A 13,898-nucleotide genomic window follows, 5' to 3' on the forward strand; every position below is an offset into this window, starting at 1 on the left:
AAATCCTACAACTTCAACATAATGCTGTCTGTGTCATTAAAGCAAATTAAATATGCGTTTTGACCTTTCCAACTAAGTATCCCTGATTTTAAATCCTATTTAGCAAATAGCATGATATCAATATTCTGGTATGGTAAAGGTTCAGCATTGCTATCCCTAGTGGAATTTTAAACCAAGTTGTTTTTTGACTACTTCAGCCATCAGAAATATTATACTATTCTGAAATTCTGTAAGAGTCTCTATCACACAATTTAATTAAACACTGTATCACAAAAGTTAGCATTTAACTATTAATTTAACACAAGTTGACAATCTTCTACAAGTGGCATATACACTCCCTGAAGGCAATGAATGTCTTATAATTTTCTACACACAATGGCACCAAACAGAATACCAAGCATAGGGCCGGCCCAGTGGCGCATTGCTACAGTGCGCCGCTTGGGAGCGCAGCGGCGCTCCCGCCCAGGGTTCGGATCCCACATACAGACCGGCCGCTCACTGGCTGAGCGAGGTGCGGGCGCAACACCGAGGGTTGCGATCCGTTGCCGGAAAAAAAAGAATACCAAGCATAGAATATGTTATCACAGTCTGGTTGGAAATTAACAATGATGTATATCACTAACAATTCTTCAGTATTTTAAGCTTTTTACATGTTTAATGGCAGCGCTGCCGCCCGAGGGTTCGGATCCCACATACAGACCGGCTCCCGCTCACTGGCTGAGCGAGGCGTGGGAGCAACACCGAGGTTTGCAATCCCGTTGCCGGTCCCTGGTCCGGTACGGGGGCAACACTGAGGGTTGCGATCCGTTGCCGGACACGGAAAAAACAGACAAAAGACAAAAAAAAAAAAAACACTTATTATTGAGATATTACAAACTTAGTCCAAATAGTTATCATATTACAACTACTGTTGTGTGATATTTGGTTAATGAAGTAAGGCTACTGATCTTCTGTAGGGTCGGGAAGAAGCTAAAATAAATATTAACTAGCACTTGAAGGATACAGGGAGAAAGAAGAACAAAAGAAGACAACTCTAAAATTCTCTTCCCATAAGGTAGAACTGAGCTAGGAGTAATTTATTTATAAAATGCAATGCTTTGCTTTCCCCTAGCAAAATGTTTTCACACTGTTAAGAGGACCAAAGATTGATCAGAAAGCCTTTGGCTAAAATGGCACAGAAGTGCATGGAAGACTACTGCTAAATAGAGACAGAGAACACTGGAACGATAAGTCCACATTTCTTAGCAAACAAGTTTATACATTTGCATTATGAAGAGTGGTAATTAAGTAATTTATAATTTAATAAAAGGTAACACTAACAGGATTGTATCCAAGGTATGAGCCTTATCTTACTGAAATAGGTTGTCATTAACAGAATGAGACCTTATTTTTGAACTAAATCTCATACTCCTAAACTTAACTACAAAATATTTAATGCCTACAGTTTCCTAACTCTGTAAAATTCTCATTTTGAAATGGAAATACAGAATAAATTCAAATCCTTCCCCAACTACTAAAATATCTGCAATCACCCTGTACCTTCTTCATAAGAGTACAGACTAATCTGAGTGACTACACATGAGTCAAAAAGAAGCAAGAGAATATAAAAAAATATAAATTCTGTCCAAAAAAGTCAATCATGTGACAGGCAGAAGACACCAAGTGAAATGTAACACATCACCCATCCTGTGACAAGCATTTACATTATTCACTTGTTCACATTACGACCTTGTCTGAACCATCCATCATTTTGATGTCATTATGTTATTAAAATTTTAGCATTAAAACTTAACATTTTATAATTGTGCACATTTCACCTCAGGTTAGACTCAACAATAGACTAGGTTAACTTCCAATTTCCTAGGGCAAACAATAAATCTACACATTAAAGAGTTGAATGAAATGTGTTAATTTAACATGGGTTTTGTTGTTGTTGTCATTTTAAAGAGAATTAAAAAGTCATCATTATTATGACTCCTTATTTATAACTATATTGACAGAAGCAGACTGATACAAATAAACTCACATCTTTGGGTTCCGTATTAAACTTCCTGGGCAGGAGCTGGTCATTTGGTATGAGGCTTGTTGTAGCACCTCCCCAGGACTTTGTAGACATCTGTGATTGTGGTGTTAAACAGTGTTTTTTACTCTCAACATTGTTTTCCCAGGATTTTGGAGTCTCTGGCTGTTCTGAGTCCTGTTCTTCACACATGGGACTGTTCCATGACTTGGTGATATTCTGTTCACTCTGCATAGAAGGTGTCCAAGACTTTGGAGTTTGCTTCTTTGGATCCTGTTCTTTCTGCAGCTGAACTGGCCAAGGCTTTGGTGTTTCCTGTTTTTTCTGTTCCTCTTGAATGTATCCTGCTTTAGATTTAGGAGTTTCTTGCTTCCACTGGCTAGGAGTTAGCTTGAGTTTGGAGACCTCCTGCTTCTTCTGCTCTTCTGGCAGAGTAGACCTGAGTTTTGGAATTTGTTTCCTCTGTTCTAAGGAAACTGCAGGCTTTGATACCTCCTGGTGTTTAACAGGAGACTCCCAGGACTTGAAGGATTCCTGTTTCTTCTCCTGACCATCTGGTTCAGTAAGCATATCCCAACATTTGGGGAGATTTGGTTTTTTAGCATAATCTACTCCCCAAGATTGCTCTTCGTCTTGTTTGCTTGAATAATCTACTTCTGTCATATAACGTCTGTTAAGAAACTAGACCAGAGAAATAATGTGCATAAATCACAAAATTCTCAGAAGACCTTAAAGGGAACATTCAACTCTATTAATATTCCTATGTCCATTGATCTGAGCCATTGTGCTAACAAGAAACTTCTGTCCTTATCCTACTTGAAAAGACTGTCCTACTTCTTTGTCCAACCCTTTTCTTTCAATTAACAGAAATACAAACTTTGATTCTTCAAAAGTAGCAATTTCTACTTGACTAAACTTAAGACTGGCAAGAATTGCACATTGTGGTGCCACGTTTGCTTGATACAGGCTCTTTTACCAAGGCCTTTGCCCACTTTAGGACCCTTCTACCCACTTTACTCCCTTAAAAGTTAAGGCAGAGTTCAATTACACAAAGTTATACTATTTAATCTTAGGCTTTATGGTTCCTGAATTACCAGCCTTTTCTTTATGTCTCTTAATAAGGTTACTTCAAAAAGTGCGTGGAAAAATAGAATTGAAAGATAATAAAAATCTTTTCATGAATTTTTGAAGTACCCTTGTATATCAAATATACTGTGTTTTTGCTTCTTGCATTCTTTTTAGCTTCCATGAATTTTGATGTCACTTCAGAAAAAGAACAAACACCCTCCTTTTGCTACCAATTTGAGTGAATTTTAAAGCAAAATCCTGTACATCTTTTAAATTCTAACACAAGAGTCAAAAATAACAACAGCTAACACTTGAGCAGTTGTGTTCCAGGCCAAATTCTGAGTAATTTAGAATTTAGGTTAACTTCTTCAATCACATGACACAATAACTTCATCAGGTAGGCATTATCATTATTCCCACTTTACATATGAGGACAAGAGACAAGGCTGAGCTAGATATCTTGCCCAAAGTCACTAAGCTAGTAAGCTGCAGAGCCAGGATTCAAGCTCAGCCATTCTGGCTCCTGAGCCTCATCTCCTAACTACAATACTAAACAAAAATCTGAAAAACCAACATCAGCGAATTACCTTTCAGTATCTTACCTCTTGCGGCTGTATCTCTGGCTGTGCAAGTTCCAGAAGAGCCTCTGGGAAGATAAAAGGAATATTAATATTAGGTAATTATATGTTTTTTAAACTGATTACAACTATAATTCATTCCAGCAGCATAGGAGTATTTCAGAAGACTCGGAAGAAAAAGGATAGAACAATTAAGCTTACTAAGGGCAGGAGTAATTCTAACTACTGCTTGTTGGTCAAAAGCTTGGGGTCTGAGGCTAGTTGAAGCTAGTGGCCCTCCTTACATAAGAAACCTTACTAAAGTCAAGTTTCAGTTAAAAACTGATTTCTAACTGAAAATAAGACTATCTCTCTCTTACCCCACAAAAGCACAGTTTTTTTCCAGTTGGAATTTTAGCTCAGGTCCCAAGGGGTAAAAATTAGTCATCTCAGCTTTAAAGAGAGCCCTTAAAGACTTCTCACACGCCAGTTGAACATCAGTAGGGAGGTAAGAGAGTAAAGATACTAAAGCACCAGACTTAGTATTAAGAATTAATTGGGGGCCGAGCCCGTGGAGCACTCGGGAGAGTGCGGTGCTGGGAGCACAGCGGCGGATCCTATATAGGGATGACCGCCGGTGTGCTCACTGGCTGAGCGCGGTGCGGCCGGTCTCAAAAAGGACAAAAAAAACAAAAAGAATTAATTGGAAGTAAACATGGGAAATGACTTGAATCTTGCTAGTGGCTACCAGCCTGAACAACCTCCTTAGAAGACATATTTCCTTAATAAATCCAACTTGAAGAAATCAAAGAAAAAGTGTCATTTGCTCAAAATATTTCTTCTAAGAAAATGGTAATTTGAAAAGTATATATCTTTTACTGATTTTGGCAACTTTTTTCCTGAATCACAACTTTATTTTATTTGTGTGAGGTTTTTTTTGTTGTTGTTGTTGTTGTTTGGGGGGGGCAGTCCTTGGTTGGCCAGTATGGGGATCCAAACCTTTGACCTTGGTGTTATAACACCATGCTCTAACCAACTGAGCTAACCAGCCAACCCTGAATCAATACTTTAATATTAGGTTATTTACACTCTCATTCTAGTATAGTATTTGATTCTATCACAACTTTCATTTTAAACAACAATTTTAAATGGAATTATCCTACTAGTAGTTTAACAGAAAGGTTCATTCCACAAATGCCTCATTTTAACTAATGTACTCTCTTGGCACAAAGTATAACCTAAAGTATAAACTGTTATTTCTATTAAGGTTCACTCTTAAATCATGGCTATAAAGCCTAGAGACATTTGCTAAATCTAGGCTTATCCTGCAGAAAGTAAAGATTTCCATGTATGTAGAATCTAACACATCAAAATAAGGCGATCACTACACAATGATTTGACCCATTTGCGTTGTTAAAAAATGCAAATACTATAAAAAATTTCAGAGATCACCACCAACCTGACTCTTTAACAGATTCGGTCTTCAATAATTGTTTTTTCTTCTCTGATTGTATTAGCATTTCCTCCTCCAATGATACTTCTTTTTCCTTAGCATTTTTGGGAACTGGAATACTTTCAAAATAGCCTGAATTCAGTAATTTAGACAGTAGATCTTTCATGTGTTTGTCTAAGAAAGAATAATTAAGACTTAGTTATCTCATAACCCAATAGTTCATTAAAAATTATTGGGAATAGAAATCCTAATTTTATCCTAGTTAAAGTATGTCATTACAATAGTTTACACAGAGGGGATTCAGAACTGGTCAGTACCATGAAAAGTAAATATGCAGTCCATCTTTATTTTATGCTGAATCAATATAAATTTTAATAATCAGAATCTCAAAGTTTAGCAAGTCACTTAAGTTTCTCTGGGCCTCCATTTCCACCATTTGAAAAATGACTAAAAATCAAAGACACTAATCAAAGACTCTAAGATGTTCACAAAAGCACACATCTATTCCCTGAGCTGAAAGACAAGTCATTTTTCCCATCTGCCCCCAAGACATCACAACTAGCAACTACACCATCTTTTCCAAGTAATTAAGGCTTTAGAGAAACATAAGACAGTTCCCTGAACATAAACATTAGAAAACTCTATTTTGGACAATCTCTAAAGTATTTTTAAACTACAAAACTCTATGATTAAGATTTTACTCTTGAGTATGCTATATGTCACTCCTAGTACCTGACCATTTGATGACCAAGAAAAATCTTTAAATGATTTTAAAGCTGCTACACTACAAATAGGTCTAAAGTCATTTCATTTTAAATATCCACTAAAGACATAATTCCCAAACTAAGGAGAGTTCCCATACTTGATTTGGGTCTATTCTTCCTTTTGTAGGAGTACTATGACATAGATTTTCTTTTGTTTTTTGTTTGTTTGTTTGTTTGTTTTTTGGAGGTTTTTTTGGTTGGCTGACCCGTGCTGGTATCTGAACCCATGACCTTGGTTTTACAACACCAAGCTCTAACCAACTGAGCTAACTGGCCAGCCAAAATTTTTTTTAATCAGCTTACAGGTATAATTTATAAATAACAAGATTTGCCTGTTTTAAGTATACAGTTTTGACAGATTTATAGTTGTGTTACCACCACCAGCACCATAACATAGAGCATTTTTATCAACCTAAAAAGTTCCTTCATGACCCTTCTGCAATCAATCCCCTCCTCTGATCCTCTGGACTGCTGGCAACCAGTAACCTACTACCATTCTACTTACGTCTCTTCTAGAATTTCATATAAATAAAATCATACAATATGTACTCATTTTCTTGTCTGGCTTCTTTCGTTCAGCATAATTGTTTTGAGATTCATCTACGTTGTTGTATGTATCAATAGTTCAATGCTTTCTTTATTGTTGAGTAAATTCCACTGCATGGATATACCATATTTTGTTTATTGATTTATCAGTTGATGTGCATCTGGGCTGTGTCCAGTTTGGGGCTATTATGAATAAGGCTGGTATGAACATTCATGTATAAGTATTTATATAAACACATGTTTTATTTCTTTTGGGTACTAGAAGTGTAAATGCTTCATCATATAGTAAGTGTATGCTTAACTTTATAAGAAACTGCCAAAATATTTTCCAAACAATTTTAGTATCATTTAGCATCCTAAGCAAGAAATAAATTTAATTGTGATTTAAACAAACTTAGAAATTTTGAGATAGTTATATATACATGGACATTTTTTACAAAGGAAGCAATCACTAGAAACAAAAGTGTTTACTAGCTAGTAGTGAGTTTTCATTATCCTAAGCTAGTACACAAAGTCCAGCCATTTGTACTTGGTCATTTGGCCAAAGGCTATTTAGGAAGCCAAAAGGACTCTCTCTCTCTCTCCAGATCATTCCAATAGACTATGTAGCCAACTCATTCATATTTTCTTAGGCTGATAAGCCTAATGTGTGGATTTAAGATCCTTAAATAGCACAGGTGCTACCATCTGAATAGAGAACTCCAAAATGATCAAGCTAGTTTTGAAGCCAGCACTCCTAGTTTTTAGTTCTCTGTTCTCAAATCATATCTGACTTGTCACTTCAGAACCCTCCCTAAGTTCTGTTTTAGTGACTATGACTATACAACAGCTGCTTTTAACAGAACTAAAAAAGAGGACTCATTCTCTCAATGAATATAGTATTGTCAGACATGTAAGTTCTGATGGACTGACACAGTTTAGACCCTCAATATCATACTAAACTTCCAGACATAAAGTTTAGTATTTACTGCATAAGTCCAGAGTAGAGAAGACTCACATGTCGTTCCTACTACTGCTTTCTCACTACCTTCCAAAAGGTCCCAAAAGTACAAGGATGATTGCTCCATCTGGTCTTCAACACTGACAAGGAAAAGCAGCAGCAGAACAAAGTGGCTTTAGAAGTACATATATATACATGTGGAGCAGTACAATTTATGCAATATAATCCATTAATAGTCAAGACATTCAAATGTTAATTTTGTCTTTTTACTCTTTGGAAATAAAAAATTAAAATTTTTCAAGGTAACTAAATGCCCGTTTATGGATTTCAAATGTAATAATTTTTCCTTAAAACACCTAAAGTTTTACCAAATACAACTATTAAGGAATACACCAAAGATGAGTTTAAAGCTGCCAGTGCAGTATCATTAGTAATCAAGTACAGCAGTGCCCCCCTTATCTGCAGTTTCACTTTCTTCAGGTTCAGTTTCCTGTGGTCAACTTCGGTCCAAAAATATAATAGTATTTTGAGAGAAAGAGACCACATTCATATAACTTTTACTACAGTATACTGTTATAATTGTTCTATTTTTTTATTGTTGTTGTTAATCTTTTACTGTCCCTAATTTATAAATTAATCTTTATCATAGGTATGTTTGTATAGGAAAAAACAGTATATACATAGGGTTTGGGTACTATCTAAGGTTTCAGGCATCCACTGGGGGTCTTGTAATGTATTCCCTGCAGATAAGGGGGTGTGGGGGTACTATATATGTCCAGATGAAAAAGAAGTGGAATGAAAATTTTAAGAGTAGCATTTGACTTTAAAGAGAGAAGTCTATTTTGCAAATTATGTTTTGCTTACATTTCACATATTATACTATACTCCCTGACACCACCAAAGTGAAGCAGAAGGAAGCAACCAGATAGATAATAATGATGGAGTTGAATATCAACATAGGAATAAAAAGATATATGGCAGTATACAGGATATTTCAAAAAATTCATGGAAAAATCGAATTAAAAGAGAATACAAATCTTTCCATGAATTTTTGAAGCACCTTTGTATAGGTAATTAAGAGTTTTATTAAGTTTTTTCCTAACAAAAGGCTGATTTCTAAAAACAGTTGAAATCTGATGCTACTTTAGCATGCTAACAGACACGAAGTCAGAACAACCTGTATCTAACAAAGCAAAAGCATAGAAATCTGTTCCTTAGCTGATTTACTCCATCAAAACAAAAACAATAAATGAATAACTGTAGGGGAAAAAATTGTGTAGCCCCAATTTGCTAGTCTTATATTTTAAATTATCAAATCTATTTCTCAGTATTTATTCACAGCATAATACAAACAACAAATAATGCTCCTCACTTTGAAAACTTAATGATACTGGCAAAGTTAAATCTTATTTACCACTTCTTAAGTACAGCAGAAGTAAGAAGGCAAAAATGCTGGGAAAATTACAAAAAAAGTTTTAGGAATATATACAATTAGTAGTATGGTTAATACTTGCATAGAGTTAAACCTGATGATCAGACATTATTTTTAAAATCGGTGTCACAAGAAAGGAGCATGTTAATAAGACCGTTCAAATTCACTTTCATTTTAGACAATCTACCAACCCTGTCAGAGTCGGGACCAGCCAAGGTTTCCCATATTAAATCAAATTAATTTTTTTTATTTCTATATAATAGATATATATAACTAAAAAGCTAAAGTGTCATGTGTTCTATTTCAGGAAAATCTTTTCATTAGCTTACCTCAGACTTTCATTTCTTTCAGGGCAGGTCAGTTTTGAAAATTTAATGAGGTAGTCAAGTTCTTTTGAAGGCAAATACACCGCACCATTCAAGCCCCCTTTGAAGTCTTTTTGTACGTGTTCCTGTGTCAAGTTCTGTAATACATACTGAACTTGAAGTATAGTACGAAGCTTTTTCTTCTCAGCCTCAAGTTTTACCATATGCTCCCTTCTCTGGGCCTTCTTCTGCGCTTTCAGTAGCTGTTAAAACAAATGCTAATTAAGGTTGACAACTCTCCACCACTCCATATTAGCAATTCATAGGCTACAAAATCTTATCCCAAATAGCTGAACTCAGATGATAAATATCATGACTGTCTAAGTGACCAGTTTGTTTAACCCTGTCTCCTTTGTCAGCTAGAGGTAATAAAATGGTTTGTCTCAGGTAACAAGCACCAAGGGAGCCCAAATATCTGACTCCAAACTTGCACCAATCACTAATGTCCATATTAATCTCAAGATTTTACTTTTCCACATTTATGTATATGAAGTCTTTTTAGGCCAAATATGTTATTATGTTAATGCTTTATTTTGGAGTTTTGGGTTGTTTTTTTTTTTTGTCTTTTTGTCTTTTTTCGTGACCGGCAATGGATCGCAACCCTCAGTGTCGCGCCCGTACCGGACTGGGACCGGCAACGGGATCGCAACCCTCGGTGTTGCCCCCGCTCCTCGCTCAGCCAGTGAGCGGCCGGTCTGTATGTGGGATCCGAAACCTCGGCGGGAGCGCCGCCGCGCTTCCCAAGCGGCGCACTGTAGCAGTGCGCCACCGGGCCGGCCGAGTTTTGGGGTTTTTTAAATCTCATGTTTCAGGGGAAAAATATTTAAACTAAAATGGTCAGTTTCCAACCAACCAAAGATGACTGTCTTAAGCATAACAAAGTGAAAAACTAATAGACATAAAATGTCTTACAAATGTATGGCCAATTTTAAAAAAAGCAGCACCAAATTTGGATGTTTTTTGTTTGTTTTTAAGTAAAATTAGAGACATTTTAAAAACAGTCTGCCCCTGTCAGTATGGATGAAGCTATATCTGCCAGTATTTTATTAAACTGACAAAAGGGATACAGAAAATTAATGAAACTTAAGTTTTCCCTTAAATAATTCGTGTATATAGATTGAGTAGCCCTGGATCTACTCTAAAGTTCAGAACTATAATACCTTAAAGTCTGACACAATACATAAGTCCCAGAAGTTGCTTGCCATTTAACCAAAAAGTAGCATCAGTTTCCACTAAGGAACCTAAAAGGTCTTCCCCCATAATTTTTCTGACTGTGATGTTTCCATCCATATTGCATATTTCCCAAGGTGTGAAGATTAAAATTAAAAAAAAAAAAAAAAACAAATATTTTTCCTACATATCAAAGTACTTTGCTATACATCAATATTTTAAACTCTATAACAGGTTAAGATTAAGGGGAAAACCCCAGGAGAAAGATTGGCTGTGGCATAATTAATCCCTTTCTAGAGGTTATGGAAGCAACATAATAAATTTGATTTGTCCTACTACCAGACACAGGAGAAAACAGCTGAAGATAAAATTTTGAAAATGAGAAACAGACTGGTTGAGGGATACGTGGACAAGCATATTTTCTTAGGATGGTAAAGCTCAGTAAGGCTTTTTCTAAGACCTCAATATGTACTGCACCAATAGGAGCAAAACCACAGGATTCTGTTTCTGCTTCAGAGGAGGAAAGAGGATGAAGGGGGCACTTCTAGCTCTAACAGAACTCTCTTGAACACAGTTTCACCATGGTATGTGAAAAGGGATATATTTTTAGGGTATATTCAGGACTATATCACATGATTACCTCAAATCTCTTTAGCCAAGGTTGGATAAGATGTTCTTATGGGCTCATGCCTCTCTGAACTTCCCTATCAAAGTATTTATCACATTAAATGATTATCTTTTATTTATCTGCATCCATGATAACAGAGACTATATGTGTTATTCAACCATATATCACTAGTGCCCAGCACAGAGCTTGACACGACAGGACCTGAAATTTTTGTTAAATAAATCGAGTATCAAGAAAGTCTACCAGATCATGATCAGATGTCATGAAAAGCCACAAACAGCCTATTTCTCCTTACTTAACGTGGAAACTAAGAAGACAGGTTACATTTTTCTTCTCTTCACCCATCTGAAGACCAGTTTGAAAAGGAGAGCATTGAGGTAAACTGCTCTCAGTCAATAGTATGTTAAATAAATCGAGTATCAAGAAAGTCTACCAGATCATGATCAGATGTCATGAAAAGCCACGAACAGCCTATTTCTCCTTACTTAACGTGGAAACTAAGAAGACAGGTTACATTTTTCTTCTCTTCACCCAGCTGAAGACCAGTTTGAAAAGGAGAGCATTGAGGTAAACTGCTCTCAGTCAATAGTATTGAATGACAGAATTTATTTTCTGAACCATGACTTAGAATGACGAATCGCTACCAAGGAACAGAGCCCAACTCATGAAGACAAAGAAGAATGTGGTCAGGCTGAACGGAAAGGCATCTAGCTTTAATTTGAAGGGAAAGAAGAAAATTTTCCACAAAATGCAAAACTGGCTATCATAAAAGAGGTGGACAAAAGAAAAACTTCAGTAACAGAGGAGCCCAAAATTGCCAGGAAAATACTGGACAGTACTGACAAGCACCTTTAGGGTCTTGATTGATTAAGGCAAGATCCAAAGTACTTTATCACTTTACCTAAAGCAAAAGTAAATCTCAAGTACAGGCAAGTAAAAATAATCTCATGGATATCAGTAAAATTTGGTGAGCAGGGAGCTAACTCTAAATTACAGCAGAAAATACTATTTCTGTGGTACAGAGAAAAGAACACAGTTTTTACAGGCAAACAGTACCTACGGTCATATCCTGACTCTACCACTTACTGGCCAGATGACTTTGAAAAGTGCCTTTTGTTCTGAGCCACAGATTCCTTACCTATAAAATGGGGCTATTTATATCTACTTTCTAAATTGTTGTAAAAATCAAGTAGAATTACATAGGTACCTGGCACATGGTAGGTATTTAAAAATTATGTTTAATCTAAAAAGAAGAAAAGAACAACATATATTAGAAAAATATATACCAGAGTAGAAAACTAAAATTTGATTCGGTAACCTTAAGAAAAGAAAAGATGCAAAATTTTAAGTATTATAGAAGTATACTTCTAGCCATCCAATCAGAAAAGAAGAAATGAAAAATCTTTTCATAGTAAAATGGACCAAAATCAAATTGAACAGATTTGAGGAGGAAAAAAATCCATCCTACAAGAAAAAAAATTGACTTAAATATGTTGTATCTAAAATAGCCTAGAAATAATTAATAACTGGAATTAATAGATAGTATTAAAATTACCAATAAATGATTAAGTAAAAATTTGCTATGGTTCACAATAAAAGTTAAAATGAGTTGAAATATGCTATGGTTGAGAAAAAGAGCTAATATCATCTTGGACCTGCATTAACAAAAATATCCTAAAAACATGAGATAATGACTCTGTACTAGGCTATTTTAAATCTATATACTGGACTGGCCAGTTAGCTGAGTTGGTTAGAGCATGGTGCTGATAACACCAAAGTCCAGGGTTTGATCCCTGAACCAGCCTGCCACAAAAACAAAACCAAAATAAATAAATAAATAAATCTATGTGCTATTTTTAAGAGTTAATTGATAATTAAATCAGACATCCAGAAGAGAACAACTGAGAATGGTATTGCAAGGATTAAGAGGATAGATGTTGCCTGGGACTGGATAGCTTCACTGCTGAATTCTACCAAAATTTTAAAGAAGAACTAATACCAATTCTGTTCAAACTATTTCAGAAAATTAAAGACAAGGGAATTCTTCTAAACTCATTTTACAAAGCCAGCACTACCCTGATACCAAAATCAGACAAAGACACAACAAAAAAAGAAAACTGCAGGCCAATATCCCTGGTGAAAAAGATGCAAAAATTCTCAACAAAATACTAGCAAACCAATCCAACAGGACATCAAAAAGATTATACACCATGATCAAATGGTATTTATCCCAGAGATGCAAGGATGGTTCAACACACACAAGTCAATAAATGTGATACATCACATTAACAGAATAAAGGACAAAAATCATGTAATCATCTAAAGAGACATATAAAAAGCATTTGATAAAATTCAACATCCCTTCATGACAAAAACTCAACAAATTAGGTATAGAAGGAACATTCCTCAACACAATAAAAGCCATGGATGACAAACCCACAGCTAACATCATACTGGACACTGTGAATTAGAACAAGAAATGGATGCCCATTCTCACCACTCTCATTGACCATAATACTGGAGGTCTTAGTCAGAGCAATTAGGCAAGAGAAAGGAATAAAGGGCATCCAAATTGGAAAAGACAAAGTCAAACTGTACCTATTTGCAGACAACATGATCTCATATACAGAAAAACCTAGACTCCACCAAAAAACTCTTACAAATAAGTTCAGTAAAGTTGCAAAATACAAAATTCAACATGCAAAAACCAGTAGTATTTCTATACACCAACAATGAACTAGCTAAAAACGAAATCAAGAAACCAATCCCATTTACAATAACTACAAAATAAATAAATAAATAAATAAACCACCTAGGAATAAATTTAACCAAGGAGGTGAAAGATCTCTGCAAGGAAAACTACAAAACACTGACAAAAGAAATTGAAGCACACAAAAAGAAAACTAAAAAGACACCCCATGTTCATGGATTGAAAGAATTAATACTGTTAAAATG

General features: G+C 35.5%; 1 protein-coding gene across 5 annotated transcripts in view; it reads right to left on the reverse strand.

Moving 5' to 3' along the window:
* CAPRIN2 (caprin family member 2) overlaps positions 1 to 13,898 on the reverse strand; it is a 47,698-nt gene that overhangs the window by 18,821 nt on the left and 14,979 nt on the right. For all 5 annotated transcript variants that reach the window (XM_008568088.1, XM_008568087.1, XM_008568086.1 and 2 more), the window contains 5 exons: positions 9,110 to 9,348; positions 7,406 to 7,488; positions 5,105 to 5,272; positions 3,691 to 3,734; positions 2,027 to 2,701 (listed from right to left, as the gene is read on the reverse strand). In XM_008568088.1, the coding sequence (XP_008566310.1) occupies positions 2,027 to 2,701; positions 3,691 to 3,734; positions 5,105 to 5,272; positions 7,406 to 7,488; positions 9,110 to 9,348 (1,209 nt within the window). The remainder of the gene's footprint in view (positions 1 to 2,026; positions 2,702 to 3,690; positions 3,735 to 5,104; positions 5,273 to 7,405; positions 7,489 to 9,109; positions 9,349 to 13,898) is intronic.

Source organism: Galeopterus variegatus, unplaced genomic scaffold, assembly GCF_000696425.1.
Source record: "Galeopterus variegatus unplaced genomic scaffold, G_variegatus-3.0.2 Scaffold373, whole genome shotgun sequence".
In the NCBI taxonomy this organism is placed as follows: domain Eukaryota; kingdom Metazoa; phylum Chordata; class Mammalia; order Dermoptera; family Cynocephalidae; genus Galeopterus; species Galeopterus variegatus.